Source organism: Trichosurus vulpecula, chromosome 2, assembly GCF_011100635.1.
Source record: "Trichosurus vulpecula isolate mTriVul1 chromosome 2, mTriVul1.pri, whole genome shotgun sequence".
Classification (NCBI taxonomy): domain Eukaryota; kingdom Metazoa; phylum Chordata; class Mammalia; order Diprotodontia; family Phalangeridae; genus Trichosurus; species Trichosurus vulpecula.
Genome location: NC_050574.1, coordinates 12,450,950 through 12,471,476, shown reverse-complemented (window position 1 = coordinate 12,471,476; position 20,527 = coordinate 12,450,950). Strand labels below are relative to the sequence as shown.

The 20,527-nt window shown below is 39.5% G+C and overlaps 1 protein-coding gene across 1 annotated transcript; it reads right to left on the bottom strand.

Annotated features, from left to right (window-relative positions):
- Positions 1-2,655: 2,655 nt before the first annotated feature.
- LOC118837691 (zinc finger protein 287-like) lies at positions 2,656-19,016 on the bottom strand. The gene is made up of 5 exons (XM_036744733.1): positions 18,408-19,016; positions 16,819-16,892; positions 6,545-6,671; positions 5,651-5,746; positions 2,656-4,897 (listed from the first exon to the last, which is right to left on the bottom strand). The coding sequence occupies exons 1-5, from the start codon at positions 18,829-18,831 to the stop codon at positions 3,852-3,854; spliced, it is 1,767 nt and encodes a 588-aa protein (XP_036600628.1). The 5' UTR covers positions 18,832-19,016; the 3' UTR covers positions 2,656-3,851.
- Positions 19,017-20,527: the final 1,511 nt, after the last annotated feature.

The window sequence follows — 20,527 nt, the reverse complement described above, 5'->3', positions numbered from 1 at the left end:
TTGCACCTTGAAATAGACTCCCCGAGCTGTACTGCCAAAGTTCTATCTTTAACCCACTCTCATCCCCCACCCGACCTGCCAGACATAGCTGACAAGGAAGGGAATTCTCCATGTTCCATCAGCAGCTCTGCTTGGTTTAGACTCCATGTGACAGTATGCCCCACTCAAGGTAAGATCAACTGAAATCTCACCATGCTGATACTTAACACAGTATCAACTTCTCAGTGACCTCGCCTCTCTGATTGAAAAGCTGGGAGGTAGAATACTAAACTCTTCCCAATGCCTTCCTTCCTTCATAGACAGCTATGAACTTTCAGAGCTTTCCATGTGACTCTCCAATTTCCATTAGCAGCTCTGCTTTTTTGGACTTCAAGGAACAGCATGTCCCAATTTTGGGTGCTCCATGATGCCCTCTTGCTTTTGATTCCTTTTGTGTGTTGTCTTCTTCCGTTAGCTTGTAAGCTCCTTGAGGGCAGGGACTCTTTCTTTTACATATTTGTTTTTCCAGCACTTAGCAAAGTGCCTGGCACATAGTGGACACTTAATAAATGGTAAATGAACTGAAATGAATTGAAGTTGCTGAAAATATGCTGCTCTCTGAATATGGACCGTATAGAACAGGCTTCTCCAAGGTTGTAGAACTTTTCCCAAGAACTTCCTTCATGGTGTGCACTATCTTACAAATGGAGCTGTCTCTGATTCTGCCCAGAAATGAGAAGAAATGCAGATGAAGGGGGAGGACAGCTTCATTGGCTGTGTCAGGCTGAATGTAATGGAAATGAAACCCAGAAGGTTCTAGTTCTATCTTCTCAGGGTATACAAAGGGTAGGATAAGTTCCAAGAGTGAGGATGTTGCCTCTATGCAACCCAGTCTTAAGGTCAAATTGTAGTCAGTTCAGTCAGTCAATAATAATTTTTATTAAGGACCTACTAAGTGCTAGGCACTGTGTTAAGCCCTAGGCATACAAAGAAAGGTAAAAGACAGTCCCTGCCTTCAAGGAGCTCACACCAGCAATTAGGAGGACCCTAAAATGAAATGATAAAGAATGTCAGAAAAATCATAAAAAGCATAAAACACCAAAGTTTTCAGGAGGGAAAATTCAACAAAAGCCCAGACCACAATAAATTAAAACAACAAGGAGTATCTTAATAAAACAAGGAAGGATGTGTATCTTAAAGAAAACATGAAGCTTGATTAACAAATGAAGACAAAGGAAAGTTCATTAATGTCTAATGAAATGTAAAAATCTCAGTATTCCAAAGATGACATGAAACAAATAACTCTGGAATGTTTCAAAAATTTTAGGGATTATATGAAAAAATAATACATGATTGTGGGCTAAAAATCATTGTTTTTAAACCAAAAATTTAAAACTCAATTTGCAGGATGAAAACAAAAAGCAAAATGACATTCTTTTTATAATGGCGAAATAGGAAATAGCTAATTTCAAAAAGAAAAATTACTGCAGAGACTGCAAGAGGCTCCTCAGAGCATGAGTTGAGACAAGACCTTGTCAATGGAGACAGATTCTTCCCATAGTAAATTCTGCTGGTTGGCCTGTCTGTAAATAGCAACCAGGCTAGGGTATGGGACCAGATGTCTTAATACTCTTCTAACTCGTACCCCCTGCAAAGGAAGGGAAGTTAAAGGCTCTAACTACTCTGATTGTACTCCTACACACTGGCTTCTCACCCTGGGCCTTAACTTTTCAATAAATATTCTTCACCCTCACTGAAACTGCCAATCCAGTCTCACTCCTCATCTTTCCTTGGGCCATTATCTCTATGCCAAATGCCAATGCTCAAAAGTAAATTGAATAGTTATACAACCATGGGAGATGGGAGTCTGTGATCCAGGGCTAAATTTGCCAAAGTACCTGAAAGAAAGCTTGCAATGGCTGTTAAGAATGGGTAATTGGAGAGTTTTGGCAAGTAAAGGCTGAAATTTTGAGAGTCTAGTCTTAGATGGCATGGATGCTTGAACTGAAAACACAATGGAGCTTTTTTTAAAAATAGAGGTGAAAGAAAAACAGATTTGGAAAACAAAAATACTGCAGTGGAGGGAAGAGGTAGGTCCACTAGACGATGAGATGAGATAAAACATTTTCTGAGGAGCTAGATTCTGCCCCCAAGTATTTGATGATGGTTGACCTATTTGGAAGCAGTAAGCCAGATAAGGACCTAGGAACAGGTGCTTCCATAGGTACCTAGTCCATTTCATTCCCCCTAACTCACAAGGGAGGGAAAGAAAGAGGCCACTTCACACTCAGGGTGTCCTGGGTGTTGCTTTTATGAAAACTAGGGTTTTTGAAATAAATTATTTGATGTTGAACTAGAAATGACAGGACTCCAATATGGAGTCACTTAAGATATGTCGTTGTAATGACAATAAACAGATAATCAATGATAGCTTGTCCTTTTCTACTGTCCTGACTCATTCTGCCCCCATGTCAAACATGTAAATGATCATGGCTCCTAAATGGTTGAGGGTCTGGCCAACTGTAGCAGCTGCATGTCAATACTCGTTCTTAGCACCCCTAATTATAGATTCAGACCCTTAACTTATTGCTGATTCCAATTAGAAAACTTCCCCACCCACATCTCATATCAATAAGTAACCCACCACACACGAATCTGAATTAGAATGCCACCTCTCATATCTGGCACCAACCACCTCTTCTCAACCAAGTTCATCTTTCAGGTATAAACTTTTGCTCCTCAGTCCCCACTTAGAGCATGTACTCTCATTGAGATTTTGCCACTGAATATGCTTACCATTTGTGAATGGCTCTGGCGTTGTGTGGCTCAGTATCTTTCTGTGTTGCTATATCGTGTATTGGTGCTTTTGGTTTTTCCTGATTGCTGTGCCACATAGTAATAAAGCTCATGATTACATTTGCCTTGTGAATAAGTCTTCTGTAAAGGTCTGGACTTGGTCTTTGCTCATAGCATATTTTCCTGGGCCTTGCTTCTGTAATACATATTCTTCAGCATCATTGGGACTGACAGTCTTGTCCCACCCCTCATCCTTTCCTTGGGGTATATATAGTCCCTCTTACTACTCCTTGACCCCCAAAGCTTTATGGGATAGCTGGATAAAGATATGGGGGAGTCTGTGATCCATAAATAAATTTGCCTAATTACCTGAGACATGTTTCCAGAATAGGAAAGATCATGAGGGCTCCATGGCTGCTTTCTTGAGTATAACAGGATTAACTGGATATTCTTGGGGAATAAGATGAGGGGTTGAATGATGTCAGGAATGGATTTGCATAAGATTCCATCGGGGTTCATGGAGGTGTCAAAGTGAGCATTGATTCTGCAAGTTGCTGGACGATACTTGGCCTTGCTCAGTCTACAATGGCTGAGGATTCTGGTAACTGTGTTGCAGGAGTGGCCAGCATGCTCCAATAATATGAAGGCAGATATGTTCTAGGGACAAGATAGGCTGGAGAAAGTGGCAATGACGGGCACTGCTCAAATAGGTCGTGACTGGTAAGCTGTAATCACCACAAGACTTGCATGGTAGAGCTGGACCAAAAGTGCCTGAGGGTTCTCATCACCTAGAGGGTGTGGGGCAGGGGGCTTCCTGATATGTATGTGTGTCTCCCAACTGCTTGATTGGTGGTTGTACCTGCACTACCAAACTAAACACTTACATTACCTAACCACTCCCTTTCTAATTTGTCCAAAGCCACATCTTGCTCTCTCATAACCTCTGATTTTCTTCTGTGGGGCCCTCATCTAGGCATGATACACCAGGGTACTTCAAGATATTAATTGCTATTCCCAAGACTGAAGCTAGTATTCTCACGTCAGGTGCATGACCTCATCTTTATGCACACAAATTATCATATTCTTTTTCTAGTATTACTTCTCTGTTTACTACGATGTCCTTTCTGGCTCAAGGCTTTCCCACATTCATTGTAATTATAAGCTCTCCTTCCTGTAGGAATTCTTTCATGTTCAGGGAGGGATGAATTTTGACCTATGGCCCGCCCACATTCTTCATGCTTATAGGGTTTGTCTCTTGTATGAACTTTCTGATGTTGAATACGACTTGTGTTCTGATGGAAGGTTTTCCCACGTGAATTATATGTTTGGCCTCTTTTTCTAGTATGAATTTTTTGATGTTGAGTAAGAGATGACTTGTTACTGAAAGCTTTCACACACTCATCACATTTGTAAGATTTTTCCCTTGAATGAATCCTCTGAGGTTTAGTAAGAGATGAGTCATCAGAGGTTTTCCCATGTACACTGTATTTATCAAGTTTCTCTCCAGTATTAATTGTCTTCTGGTTTGCAAGGTACTCCATTTGGCTGAAGATGTTCCTACACTCATTACAATTATAAGTCTTCTCTGCAATGTTACTTATCTCTTGTTGATTCAGGGATTCCTTTTGACTAAAGTCTTCATCATATGTGTAGGATTTCTCTTCAGGGGGTACTTTAGGATACTGAGTAATATCTGATTGGTAACTAAAGGCTTTAGTGCATTTGTTATATTTACAAGATTCCTTTCCTGAAGCAATTCTACTACGTTTAATTAGGTCAGACAGCTTTTTGAGGGTCTTCTCACGTGAGCCATGTTGATGGAAAGTCTTTCCTGTAGGCACAATTTGTTGTGTCACAAAGATTGATCCTGGACTGTAATTTCTCTGCAATGTATTATACTCATGGTCTTTCACTGTATTTGGGTTTTTCTTGTGGGTGATTAGTACTTGCCTTGATTTTCTCTCCAAGTTCCCCTCCTGTTTTGTTTCAAACCTGCCACCATACTTCCAATCTCTGACCAAGTGCTCAGAACCATCCCTTGTTAGTCTTTCCTGGGATGATTTTTCGCCAAATATATTTTGCTTTGAATTTGAATCCTTGGTGTCACATTTAGTTCCCAAATCTGAAAGGAAAACCCAAAGAGAATTCCATGGATACTACCCAAAAAAAAAGCAGCATTTTATCACTGTACCAAGAACACAGGTGAGGAGCAGTTCTGTATTCTCTGTCCTATGTACCTCCTTTCCTGAGAGGACTTCACCTGTTTTTATGATTCTGAGCTACTTTCTCTGATATACTTGGAAGAATCTTAATTCCCCTTGCCCATCACACCTATAGGATAAAGGAAAAATTCTCTAGCTAGCCATTTAAAAGTCCTCGAAATATGACTGAATCCTAGGTAGTCAACTTTAGACCTTATCACTTGGAAGCAAGCATCAGCTGATGTAGTCAGGCCATGCTTCTTCATTCTGCCCTTCCTACCCTCCCCTTCCTTTTCTCCCCCCATGCAATGGCTTGCTATTTAACTTTCATACATGCCTTTTCTTTCCAACCACATTTAAATATCCCCAAGCATAGTAAACCAATTTCATGCTTTGAAAAAATTAGTCTCTGGGCCTGGAGCAGTGTCTACACATGCATTTGCCAATCCTTATGCACTCACTGGAGCCTCAGAAGAGTGAGGCAGGGAAACATCTTCTAGGGAAAATGTAATGCCCCGAAATGGTGAAAGAGACAACTTTTTTTTTTTTTAGCTTTGGCTAAATTGCTGTGAGGAAGGCTCCTTCTTCACCATCTCAAAGGGGCTTCACCCGTGACAGACCTGCTGAGCTGCTCCTTACGCAGCCCTCCACCTTCCCCGTTCTCACTCACTCACCTGGACAGGAACCTTTGGCAACTTCTCTCTTCAGAGCCCATGGTGCTTCCCCTTGCTCCAGTTGGGAGATCATGTCTGGCTTGGAAACTGGAAGCCCTGTTCATGCAGAAAAGTGAATGTGATGTGACAGAAATACAGATCTATCTCAGCACATTCCAATGTAGGCAAAGAACATGAGTGGTGAAGGTCTAAGGCAGCAGCTCTTTACCTGAGGTGCAGGAATGCTTTCTGCATTTTAAGGCATTATTCTGGGAAAGGGTCCATAGGTTTCACCAAATTGCCAAAGGGGCATGTCACCAAAAAATCATCAAGAGCTCCTGGCTGAAGGACTGGTACAAAGTATCTTGAAAAGCCATTCTGAACTATGGAAATGTGTGTGGAGATGATCATAATGTGGATTTGGGGTCAGAAATAATAATATTATTAATGATAGATAATTATACCACTTTCTATTTATATAATGCTTTACCATTTACGAAGCACTTTAAAAATCTCATTTGTGCATGACAAAAATTCCTGAGAGTTGTAGAGATAGTGCAAACATACACATTTTGCAGATAAACAAACTGAGGCTTGAAAGCCAAATGACTTGCTCATGTCACACAATTATTCAGTTGGAGAGCTGAGATTTTAATCCAGATCATCTGAATCAAAGTCCTACACTCTTTTTATACCTTAAGTTGCTGGAATTTTGAGGAAGAAAACTTAGAACATGGAGAAGATGATCAGGATGCCAAGAGTAGCACAATGACATTCTTAATTTCTAGTTTTATTTGGACTTTCCTAAGTCCAAATTTTAGCTGAGCATTTTGGATACTTCACAGCTTCCAGCAAATGAAGATGCAAAGACAATACAAAAACAGACTTTTGAGTTATGGGGAAAGCTCTCCTTACCCAGAGAGATCAGGTTCTGATAGTTGTCCAATATCACATCCTTGTACAGATCCTGCTGAGCAGGGTCCAGTTGCCCCCATTCTTCCCAGGTAAAGTCTACAGCCACATCCTGGAATGTCAGTGCTTCCTGAAACACCGAACAGGTTCCTGATTACCCATCATCCCTTACTTGGTCACTTCAAGGAGAGGATTATAGCCTATACACCCAGCAGTACTCCATTTTGAGGGTTCTTTCAAAGGGTTCCCAGCCACATGGGCATTGTAGAACAGTCTCTGCCTCACTTTGTATGAGATTTTAGGGGATGTATATAGTTTTGATTTATTAATAAAACTTCCCTTTAAACATTATCTGAGTGAGACTTAGATTTCCAAGCCACGGAAAATACACATCTATCTCATACTTGATTATACAATATTAGGATCAGAAATCTGCTCTGAATATTCATTTTCAAATAGCTCTAACAACAAAGACTCACAGGTATACAGTGCTTGAAGGTTATGAATGGTTTTCTGCATGCCAACTCAGTGAGGGAGATATTCCAAGTATTTGTTGTTGCTTTTGTGGACCTCTGAGTTTATTAGGTTAGGAAACTAGCTCAAACAAGTTGATCTGCTACTGTTATGCAATTCTAATGCTATAGAGTCCCCTGGAGTACCAAGAGGTTTAGGGATTTGTCCAGGGTCACTCAACCATTCTGTGAGAGGCAGGACTTGAACCCAAATCTCCAAACAAAAAGTTCAGGGCTCTTTCCACTAAATCATAAGACCTTTTTAGGAGCATACAACAGAGTAATTATTCTCCATTACTAATAAAAAATTTTCACTGATGAATAAAAAATACTCATCTGGAATCTTTTCATAAAAATAGCTAACATTTGTATACAGGATAGGAATCGGACTTCTGATTGCATTAGTATTGGGAATACCCTCTATGAATGTTGTTCAGCACCATCTTTGAAACTTAAGTTTTTAACAGAGCTGCCTAGAGCACTGAGAGGTTAAGGGACTCATCCAGGGTCACTAAGCCAGTATGTGTTAGAGACAGGACTTGAATTCGGGTCTTCATGTCATACTACCTTGAAAATATGTATAGTTCTTCATTAGTAATATCAACACTAACTTATATATAATAAGGTTTGTAAAGAACTATATATATATATATTATCTTATTTGATCTCACAATAGCATTGTGGTACAAGTTCAGGAAATTGAGGCAAAGAAATACATGTGACTTTATTATTATTATTATCATCAAAGAGAAGATTTGAAATTAGGCATTCCTAACTCAGATCTAACATTCTATATGAAAAGTTTTAGGCTTCCAATACCTTCCTCCAACAAGTATCTCCTTGTTTACAAAAATCATTTTTTTTGTTTTTTTCCCTTAGTTTTAGTTTTTTTTTTTCCCTGTTTCTTTTTTTAAAATTTTTTATTTTATTTTTACCAGACCACAGATACAAAAGAGAAAAGAAACAAAAACATATCATAAATTTAAATATTGAAACTTAAAAATAAAGAAAGAAAAAATCATGTCATGTGCATAGCACAACATAGGAGAGGATTCAAAATATGTAACAATAAATTTTCATTTCAAGAAAGCCTGTATGATAAATAATACACCTTGTGTTGAGAATTGTCCATCTTTTCTTTGCTTCCTTGTGCTTTCTTTTGTTCTCTGCTGTGCACTTTTTACCTTTGTTCTTTTTCCCCCTCCCCCCACAGAAGGCTAAAATATAATTTAGATGTTTCTTGATATATACATACACATACAGATATATACATACACTTATACATACATACATGCATATATAGACATTCTAGTCCTGATCTTTGCTTTTGTTTGTACATCTTTTGTTTCCTATCCCTCCTGCCTCCTCTACTTTACTTCTACCCGCTACATCGCCTTCCTATTACTTGCCTACCCCCCTCCTCCACCAACCACCCTGCCCTCCTACTTGCCTTCCCCCCTCTAAGGATCCCTTCCCTATCCTCCCATTCCCATTAAACTTCCTTTACCTATTCCCTCACTCTCCCCTCTAAAAACCCCTCCCTTGTCCTCTCCTCCCTCACTATACCCCTACCATTTTATTTCTTCTAAATTTAGAAGACTTTTATACTCTTCTAAATATATATGTATTGTTCCCTCTTAAACCCATTCCCGATGAAAGTAGGTTACCAGAACTACCAGCGCTCCTCCATCTAAATCTTCTATATCTTTTCTTCCTCTTGTACCTTTTTTTTAGCTGTTTCTAAATGATTTTACTTTTAAAATTCATATCATAGTCAGGTTTATCCCCCTCTTCATTATGAGCTTGACAATTATTAATAAGAATATCAGACGTACATTTTACATTTTATGTTTTATAAAAGGTAAACAGTCTGTCACTATAAATTCTTTATATTCAGTCTTTGGCATGTACCTTATGTTTCTCTTGGTCCTTGTATGTCAAATCTTCTATTAAGTTAAAAATCTGAGGGTTTGTCAAATGTCCATTTTTTTTCATTCAAGATAATACTTAAATTTGAAGGGCATGATATTTTTGGCTGGAACTCCAGGTCTTTTGCTCTTTGATATATTGTGTTCCAAGACCTGCAGTCTTTTAATGTCCCTGCTGCTAGGTCTTCTGTAATTCTAATTGTGGCACCATCATATTTAAATTGTTTTAATCTTGATGCTTTTATCCTTGAGCTGGGGGTTTGGGAATTTGACTGTGATATTACTATGAGTTTTCCTCATAGGATCTCTTTTTAGTGGTGTTAAATGGATTTTCTCTATTTCTACCTCCCTGCCTTGTCCTAATGCTTCAGGACAATTTTCTTTAATTATTTCTTATATTATTGTACCAAGATTCTTTTTTTGATCATAACTTTCAGTTAGTCCGATGATATTTATACTTTCTTTTCTTGCTCTATTCTCCAAATCTGTTGTTTTTTTTCTTACGTTTCACTTTCTCTTCTACTTTTCGATTATTCATGTTTTGTTTAATTATTTCTTGATCCTTAAAATTTCACTGGCTTCACTTTGCCCATTTCTAATTTTCAAGGTGTCATTTTCCTCCTTGAGATTCTGGATTGCCTTTTCTAATTGGTTGATTCTCCCTTCATAACCTTCCTGTTTTTCTTGGATTTTATTTTATTTTTTTTTAGTTTTTCCTCCATCTCTGTCATTTGATTTTTAAAGTCTTTTTTAAGATCTTCTATAAATTCTTTTTGGGCAAGTGACCATTTGACATTGCTCTTTGGGGGTTTCTTTACTTCAGTACCCTCCTCTGAAGATGAACCCCAGTCATCTCTCTTCCCTTAACAGGTTTCTATGGTTGGATTCTTTCTCCTTTGCCTGTGCATTTTTTTGTGTGGTAATAACTTGATTTTTGTAATCCCCTCTGACCCCAGGGTATAGGATATGGTGCTTCTTGCCCCAGATCTTCAGTTCTCCCTTCTAGCCTGGAACCAAAGCCAAACTTCCAACCTCCTATAAGTGCCCACAGGCAGAGGCTTTCTGCCCCATTGCTTCTGCACTCACTGGCATGTGCTGGTTCCTTCTTGCCCCCCACTGTTCTTTGTAGAACAGCTGGGTCTGGCAATCCTCATCAGCAGAGGTTCCCTCAATCTTCCTGGGCTCAAACGCATGACTCCCCTCACTGTCCTGGGGTGAGACGTTCCAGCGGCTGGGGTGGAGGCAGCGTCTCAGACCAACTAACCCCAGGGCTTGCCACTAGTTGTTTAAGCCACTTTCCACTATTTGTTAAAATGGAACCAAGCCTGGACGTGTTTATTCCTTGCAGGGACCAAAGCTGGTACTGGGATTTTTCTTCAGATCTTCTCAAATTGTCCCAGGAAGATCTGGTTGTGCCCTTGTTCTTCTTTGTCTCCACCCACACTTTGTTTGCCCTAAAGTGCTATTTTAACTCTTTTATGGGGGAAAACCTTGACAACTTGGAATTTTCTGCCCTACTCTGCCATCTTCCCAGAATCCTCTCCTTTTTTCCTGTTTCTTACACCATCATAGTATCCCATGTATCCCTCCTTCTTCCCCTCCTAGAGAGCCAACCCATGGGACAAGTAGTATTTTGGGGAGAAGAAAGAGAAAAAAAAATCAGCACAACTAATGAAGACATTGAAAAAGTCCCCAAATGTGTAATCTAACACACGTGAAACTCCAACCTCTAAGAAGGGGTAGGTTGGGGGTGTCTTCTTATATCACTTTGCCCCAGTTACTTGTTCTTTATGATTTTGTTACATTTACATTTGATTTTTTGATGCATCATTGTTCTGTCCACTTACATTGTTGTAGTTACCATATTTTTTTTTACTTTGCTGACTTCAGTCTGCATCAGTTCATGTAGATCTTTCCATACTTCTCTGTATTCATCACACACTTCATTTCTCACAGTACATTAAGATTCCATTACATTCCTATACAACAATTTGTTTAGACATCGCCAATTGATGAACTTCTACTTAGTTTCCTATTCTTAGCTATCACAAAAAGTGCTACTATAAATATTTTAGAGTATGTGGAAACTTTCTTATTATCACTGACTTCATGTATAAGCCCAGTAACCAAATTTCTTATTCAAAGAGAATGGACATTTTAATAATTTTATTCAAATTACTTCCAAATTGCCTGAATGACTGTACCATTCTACAGCTTTACCAACAATGTCTAAGTGTGCTTGTCCTTCCATAACCCCTCCAAAATTGAGTGCTGTCATTTTCTGTCATCTTTGTCAATCTGCAGGGTTTGAAGTGAAGCTTCGTGGTGATTTGTAACATGGGGGGTTTTTTCATGTGGGTATGAATACTCTGCAGTGCTTTTGAAAAGTTTGTTCATATCCTTTGACGCTTCATCTTTTGGAGAATGGTTATTCTTCGTATATATGTATTTATTGTTTATATATCTTGGATACAAGCCCTTATCAGAGTAATTTGATATAAGTATTTCCTTCCATCTGACCCCTTCCCTTCTTTTCCTAGATGCATTAATGTTATTTGGGCAGAAGCTTTTCAATTTCAAGTTTCTCCCTCTGCTGTAGACACAGTGTTATGTTCTCTCAGTTACTTCACTTCAGTCTTTTTTTTTTTAAGGTGGCTCTATTCCCACTGGCTTACTTCCACTCACTCTTGATCCCCTCTTCTTATTTGATATTCCTTACTTCCTTTCCTCTCCATCACCTCTCCTTAGTTTTAAAATTTTATTTGTTTTTCATCTCTTTCCAAAAAGGATTTCTCTCACTCTCTTTATTATCCACCTTCTCTTTCTGTTTACAACCTTTTTCTCTGACTCATGACTCCTCTTAATCTTGCTTCTTTCCCTTTGTATTCTTCATGCTATCAAAGATTCCAAGGTATTCATTCTAGAATCTTCACTTTAGGTCATGTCTGTCACTGTCATTATGGGGCTCACCTCATGGATTCCTCCTGTCCAACATGCCTCATTTCCAGAGCAATGATTGTAACAGTAACAACAATAATAATTATAGCAGCTAACATTAGCATAGCACTTACTATATAACAGACATTGTGCTAAGCACTTTACAATTAGCATCTCTGATTCTCACAACAGCCCTGAGAGGTAGGTGTTATCATTATCCCCATTTTACAGATGAGGAAACAGACAAAGGTTAAGTAACTTGTCCAAGGTCACACAGCTAATAAATGCCTGAGACCAGACTTGAACTTGAATCTTCCTGACTCCACAGTGCTCTATTAGCTATGCTACCTAGTACTGCCCCATGGTAGGGCATCTTCCCCACCACAGCCCTGATTACATAGTTCAACAACAATCTATACCCACTCTTGTTGTGTCACACCCCCCCAAACCCCCCCCCCCCCACCCTTTGACTGGAAATCTCTCTGTGTCCATGCTCTGCCACTCCTCCAGGAACCAGATGCCTCTCGAGGAGCTTCAAATTCCTCTCCATCCACGCCCAGTACATGCAGATTCTTCAAGCACCAAGTCCTTATCTCTCTTGACCACCCATTTCTCTTCCCTCATAGAAACATTTGTCCTTCCTTTCCCCCTCCTTTTCAATATTGCCCCTCTCTTCCTCCCTCACTCCCCTGTAGGATCTTCTCTTTCCGAAATCAAAGTGATCATATTCTGCCCTCATTGCTTTCCTTCCATTTAAGCCTGGTACATCATTCCTCTCTATCCCTCTTATTTCCTTGCTACACTTTTATGCACCCTCTCATGCTGTAATGTAGTTGCGAAAAAGAAACATTCACATGCAGGCAGGGGGTTACCAGGTCTGTCCATAATACTGCCATCTACCTCTTCCCTGTTACCTCTACCGTATTTCTACCTTTACTCCTGTCTCCTTATGTACTTAGAAAGAAGTCTCTTACTGGTCTCTCCATTGTTACTATGTTGCTGTTACTGTCCTTGTTTGTTGTATTTGTTCACTCCTGCTGCATTTCTGTTGTTTGGGGATGTTCAAGAAGCAAATAATCTTTTCACTTTTTTTCCTAAAAAGTTTCAAATTCTTCCTTATTATAGAATGTCACCTTTCATCCTGTATGGGTAGAGTAATATGTGTAGAAAAGGTCACCTTGGGCCACATCTTGAGCTCCAATGCTCTTCAGAACTTATTATTCCATTCTCTCCTTTTTATAGTTATTGTGGAGTAGTCTTGAGTTATTTGAATGTTTTTTCCTTTGTATTTAAAGGTCTTTTCCTGATGGCCTCTAGAACTTGTTTCAGAACTGAATTGTTAAATTTAACCAGGGTGTCTTCTATATAAGTCTTCTCATCTATCTATTCTAGAGCTTTATCTCATCCAGTTTTTCCTCCTTAGGAGCTGGGTCTAGTCCCTTATGGGTCCCAAAGTTTCTACTCTGATTTTTTTTGGGTGTCAAAGAGGACTTTTTGACTTCTCAAGGGCTATGTAGGGGCCTACAAGTTCTTGCAGATTCTCTTAACTAGAAAAGCCTGGAGTATAATCCTTGTTGTTGTTAAGTCATTTAGTCAGGTCTAACTCTTTGTGATCCCGTTTTTACAGAAGTTTCTTGGCAAAGATGCTGGAGTGGTTTGCCATAAAATCCTAGCATTAGACATTGCCTGTTGTTCAAGAAAGAAACCTTGGTTATGTACAGAGAAGCTTCTCACCAATATCCAGGAACTTTGTGATGGATTATTTGGCCAAGGAAACCCATGATCCAAAGCAAGATACCAAATGCCCCTTGGTTTATGTGGCTACCTACTGCTTCTATAAGGTCAGAAATGGAGGTAAAGGGCATTAAAAATCACAGTTGTTAAAGAGTATTTCAAACATTAACTTAGCTGCTGGCATAATGTGAGGTTTTTGTGTTGTGACTAATGATGGGACATTCTATTGGAGAAAATGAATGTCATTTTAAATTATTGATATACATGAAACCAAAAGACAAAAAAGATTTGTAGCTTAATGGAAGGATAAATCATGGAATCTCCTTTGAGAAGAATATAAAATAATTTTTGAAGTTGATTTATCAATTATACATTCAAAAGTAAAAAGAAATATCATTTCATAGTCCCTTGGAACATCTCTCAGAATCCCAGTGTTTATGTTAAGAATGAGCCAACACACCACCATAAAGATCTGTTTGCTCCAATGATTATTTACACTATTTATACCTTGTAGGTCCAGAGTGGTTTGTCACAGAATGTGCGCTCTGTAAGGGCAGGGAACCACAGTTTTTTGCCTTTTTTGTATCCCTGGAGCTTAGCACAGTGGAGGAAACACAGTAAGCACTTAATAACTATTGTTAACTGAGTCAGAAAAAAACCTTTCCACATTCATTGTAGAGGTAGGGGACCATAAGTGTTGGATACTGAACAAAAAAAATCAGACTCTTTTCTTAATTGTTTCCTCTCACGGAAAATTTCTTTCTTTATTTTTAAAAGAAAGTATTATAAGGGACACCCCTCTGGGAGGAACTGGGGGAGGGATACAGTGGCAAATGGAGGTGATATAAAAACAAAAAAATGTCAATACAATTGTATTTAGAAATTAACTACTGACCTATATATCTTCTGCAATATAAATATTTATGTTAGTAATCACAAAATGTATCAAGGCCATTGTTAAAGAAATGAGACAGTAACAGGTAGGCTTCCATAAATTACAGATTACACTGTAGACTCTATAACAGACCACATCTTTATGGTCATATAAGTGTTTGAAAAGTACAAAGAATACAAGATCCTATTTTACTTCTTCCTCGTTGACTACAATAATGCATTTTGCTCAGTAGAACAAAATGCCACTCTTCTCTAACAAGCATCAACAATGCCTACATCAAAACCATATGAAATCCCGTGAAAGATAAAAGAAATAACTTTATTCCTCTGCCCTCTGGCTATTAACATCACCCAATCAACAAGGAGATATATGTTTGCCAAAGATGTGTGCCACAAACAGGATGTCCAGTAGTGATAATGCAAAAAAGATTTCCTAATAGATGGAGAGCTACTTCAGATGATCCTCTTCGTGGACGATGTTGTATTGATTGCATTAAACCCCTGAACACCACAGAGCCTCCTAATCTCCAGATTCATAATCTCACAAGAATTTGGCCTAAGTATCTGCACAGGAAAATCTAAGTAGAAGAATGCCTAATGTTCAGATTATGATATACAATTTAATTATAGTCCATAAAAATGTTCCATCAGTACATATGTCTTGGGTAGACATTACAGATAGATAATGAACAGGGCCTAAAATAGAATGAGGAAGAGGTAAGGATGACTTGCATTAGGAAAATTGTGTAATGATTCTCATGAACCAGTGTTCTCCCTGAAATGAAGTAAACATCTTTATAATATTAATATTCTTCAGGTGTTCCTGTATGGCTGTGAGTCACAGAAACTCAGTCTCCAAAGAATTAGTTCTGTGTCACTTACAAAGCAATGGAGAGGTACCAGTTGGACAGCAATGTATTACCAAGTGCAAAGGATGATAAAAGAGGTCTATGACTGGAAGAGGAGGTGGGTCTTTTACACATCAAAAACAAAGGCGAAGCAACGGACAAGCCCACATATTCCACTGGCATCCACCAAATGTCAAGAGATCTAGAGGAAAGCTTTCTGCACACTGGGTGGACCTTCTGTGGAAGATATTTATAAGGACCTGGATAAGAGCTGTGTGGAATGAGAAGGTGCGGCTGGGATGTGATCTGTAACACTGAAGGGAACATTCATATCAATGAGATCTCAGAATGATCAAAGTATGCAAATGTGGGAATTCAAAGAAGGTTGAGGGCAACCTGAGGCAGAATAATGGAAGATTTTATAAAAAAAAGACTAGACTTTAGGTCTCAGAATCCCAGAGTTGGAAGAGACCTAAAAGCCCATTTAATCTAGCCATGCCTGAACAAGCCCCACCATAGTATACCTGACAAGTGGTCCTCCAGCCTTTGATTGAAGATCTCCACTAATGGGAAAAGCATTACTTCCCAAGGCAGCCTATTCCACTTTCAGGTATCTGTGGCAAGTTTTTCACATAAGAGGGCCTCACCTCTTAGCAATGTCTCCCATTGCTGGAGAAATAAAGACAAGAATCAAACAATCCAGACTCCTTATGGTGGCACTAAAGGCTTCTTACAATCTCACTCCAATCAACTGTAACACTACCTCTTAACATAAACCACCTGATCTAACCAGGCCACTGCACTGCTTTTTGGTCAATGCTTCCTCTCAACTCTGAGTCTTCCCTCCTATCCCCTCTCACCCCACTGATGTCCTCCAGCTAATTGTCTTTCATGCTTCATGAACCCTTCCCTACCCATTCTATCCTAAGATGATCTGTCTCTCTGCTAAACACACAGAGCACTTATTGCCTATAGCTCAGTTTAGCTCTTACTCATGCATTTTCCCTGTGCCCCTTTTAAAGGTTTCACATGAGTTACTCTGCACTGGCTCAGTCTCCATGTCAGATGTCTCTCCCAATGATATGCAGCTCAAAGAATGCAAAGACTCCTCTCAATGCTACTTTCACAAGTTTCATAGTACCTTGCACAATATGATGATCACTCATTAGGCCTGAAGGAGCTGCTGTATGAAATCACGAATGTTGGGTACAGTGGAGGGAGATATAAAGGAAAGGCATTCATTAAGTGGAGACCATTCCACACAAGGCACATCTTCCAGGAAGGTGGGGTTAGTCACTTGAGTGACAGGCAACTGGAGCTGAGGTTTTTAAAGAGGTTACACTGGGGCAACAAGTTCCACAAGATAACATTATCAACTTTAAGGACTGATCTAGCATTTAAAGGATACAGAAATTCCAACTCACCTGGGCCCTGGTTGTCAGGAACATAGAGCTATGTCCCTCCTCAGAGCTCCCCTCCTGGACAAGTGCAGAGTCCTCTGAAGGCAAGGAGAGGAAGGAAATGTAGATCAGAATTTATTTTACAACTACCAGTTACCCTTTCTTCTCCCTACATGTCTCCTTCCTTAGGGGAAGGGGAGTAACACCATTCTTTCAGCTCCGAGCACCTGTCAATTCCCCTGAACTGCTGAAGGCCCTGGGAGGACTCTATCCTGAAACCATATATGGATCATTAAAATCTACCTAAACTCATTACTCTGTGATGAACTGCCCCCCAACCCCAACATCATTCAAACCTGATTCCTTGTCCCCAAATCCTTATTCCCATTCCTTTTAACCCAAACCCACTTTAAATGGGTCCCACTTTAAAGCAGCTCTCTGGAATGCCTGCTCCAGATTCAGCAATCTGCTTTCATCTTAAATTGTTTCCTTTCCCACTCCTTTTATCTTTTGGCTAACACTGAGACCTTGCTCCCTCCTGAAGACACAGCCTCCCTTTGCAGCTGAACTGTCACTCATTCCCCCCAACTCACTGGTTGAGGGAGGGAGTTGGAATACTCCTTGTTCCCCACTGCCACTTCCAGCTTCTCCCTTTACTACCATCAATCAGTAACCTCTCCTCCTTTGAAGTTTACTCAATCCGTATGTACCCCACAATCAACATTCTAGTAGCTATTGTCTACCAACCACGAGGCCATTTCCCTTCTTTTCTCAATGAGTTCAGGGCCTGGCTCACAGTCTTCTCTCCTTTATAACTCTTGTTCTCATACTGGAGGATTTCAAAATACAATTTTGATACCCTCCTCCAACATACAATTCTGATACTCCCAGTTCCTAACATTTCACTAGTAAGCACTCATTTCACCACACTTCAGTCACAAATGGTCATGACTTTGATCTTGCCATCACACACAAATGTCCATGTTCATTAACTCTGAAATCCCCACATCCAATCACAATCTGTTATCATTCTGCCTATCCCTTGCCCTTACAATGCCAAACCTTGTTCTTCATCCAAATTTTGACCTCTAATTTCTCAACTCTTCTGCTAGATGGCACAGTGGAGAGAGAGGGCTGGGCCTGGAGTCAGAAAGACTAGAGTTCAAATCCAGTCTCAGACACTAGGTGTGACCCTCATTTAGCCTCTGTTGGCCTCAGTTTCCTCACTTGTAAAATGGGGATAACAACACCTACCTTGTAGGGTTGTTGTGAGGATCAAAGAAGAGTATTTGCAAGGCACTTAGCACATAGTAGGTGCTATACAAATGCTTAATTCCTTTTCCCTCTCCCCTCTTCCCACAGTCCTCTCCTAGGCTATCTATATTCTCCTTTCAGATAATAACCTTTTGGTAAACCACAATGAACTACTCTACAATGTCTCCTTCTCAAGTCCCTCAAACTCTTATTACATTACTGATTGTGTCCTGCTAAGCCTCAACCTTGGAACACTCCCACCATTTGCTGCTTTTATTCCTACAGACATGCTGCTGGAGAAAAGCACAAAATGTGCTTATTATTCCCCCCTACTCTGCCCATTCGGTTTTAAGTCTCACCTCCTTCCTCTAATATTTGGGCCAGATCCTCTACCAAGGCCACCACCTCCTCACTCTTCTTTGGATTTTGTGATGTTACCCAAGCTCTGATTTCCCCAGGCAGGATGGTCAGGAATTGTTCCAGTACCAGCAACTCCAGGATTTGCTCCTTTGTATGAATTTCTGGTCTTAGCCATTGAAGACAAAGTTCCCTAAGTTGGCTCAGGGTCTCAAGAGGACCAGCTCCTTCTGGGTATCGAAAAAACCTGAAGCGCTGTCGAGAAGCCTCAAAGTCAGATTTCTGTTCGCCTCGGATGGTTTCTTGATTCCAGGGGACATCCACGCCTAAGATTCTATTTTGTTCATGTGGAGTAGGAATTTGGGGGTATGGATACATAACCAACATTTTCTTCAGAGGCATCATCTCTCCAGTTAAGGTCTTCATTGAGAAATTAAAACCTATCACCACTAGGGCGTTAACCTTTTCCAGATCCAAAATGGACACTTGTACACTACCAAGGGAAACTATGGGCAAAGAAAGAAAAAAAAAGGAGGATGGACCCAGCAACCTCAATCACATAGCCTAAAACATGGACCATGGAGGAACTGTGCTGAGTTCTTAGACATATAAGTGGCCAATAAACCAAGCACAGGCAATTCACTTCTTGAGCAAGCTATAAAGAGATCTCTTGGAACTGGTTCAGATATATATGATATAGACATTCACAAACAAATGCAGGCACTGAGAAGCATAAAGACTCATAGTCCCTAATCTCTCATTGCAAAATAGGAAGACTCCAAATCTGCCCAATGACAAACACACACAAAAAGCTGGGGTGGGTGGGGTGGGAGCAGGGCCCTGAATCAAAGACTTGGAATGCACTGCACAGATTAATTGAATAATGAACTGAAATTTTTTAAAGCTTCCATTAAATATGTACATTATATTTAATGTAGTGTCTAATATTAGCATTAAAAAGAATCAAGAAAATCATTAATTCCTAGAAATATTTTTCCCTCTGAATAGAAACTCCAGTCATTTATGGTTTCCAAGTGAATGTCAAGTTTTCATATGTGACATAGGCAAAATATCTATTTGCTTTGCATATTAAAGAAGGTATATATGGGTGCATTGAGAGTTAAGCCATGTAGGTGAGATAGCAGCCAAGAGGGACGTATTAAAATATTTTTTAAAAGACCCAGATTTCATAATGTTTGAATCCTCAGATGCCTAAGCAAAAGCACCAGTAAAAGCCCAGTCACGTTTGCCAGTCACTTCAGCCTTGTGCAATAAACCGTCATTCCAAGCCATCTCTCCCAAAGCAGTTTACAAACAGAAGAAAAAAATCTTCCACGCTATCTTCTTCATTTTCTCTTTGGACTGGTAGCTGAAGAGCACCAGGTTAGCCTCCTGATGCTAGCATTCAGTAGTTTCTCGGCCTTTGATAAATCAATCTACCTTCATTTTTGAGCCGCAAGTTCATCATCTGTAAAATTGGGGGTAATAATAATTGAATTATTTACCTCACAGGACTGTTATTAGGAAATCATTTAGCAAACCTTTAAAATTATGGAAACAAAATATCTCTTTTCCCTTTACACTCTATCTCTGACTTTATGAGATAATCTGTAACCAAATGAGAAATGAGATATTTATAAATGGCTTTGCAATCTGGAAAATTAACTATAAATGGTTTTGGGGGGGTGGTTCTTTTCTTATCTTAAAAAAAATTTGGTTTTTTATTTTTATTTTCAGTTCCAAATTCTCTCCCTCACTTCACCTCCCTCCCACCCCTCCCCCCAACCACTCACCTATAGGGAAAGAAATACTAAACCCATTGTATTTATGAAGAAGTCAGGCAAAACAAATTTCCAAATAAAACATGTTGTTAAAAAAAAGTAAGGAAAATAAATTGAAAAAAAAAAGTCTGCTTCAACCAGCACTCAGAGTTCATCAGTTCTCTCTCTGGAGGTATATAGCATTTGTCATGAGTCCTTTGGAATTGTACTGGGTCACCATATTGAGCAGAGTAGCTAAGTCTTAAACAGCTGATTATTGTTACAATATTGTTGTTAGTGTATACAATGTTCTCCTAGTTCTGCTCACTTCAATTTCTATCAGTGCATAGAAATCTTCCCAG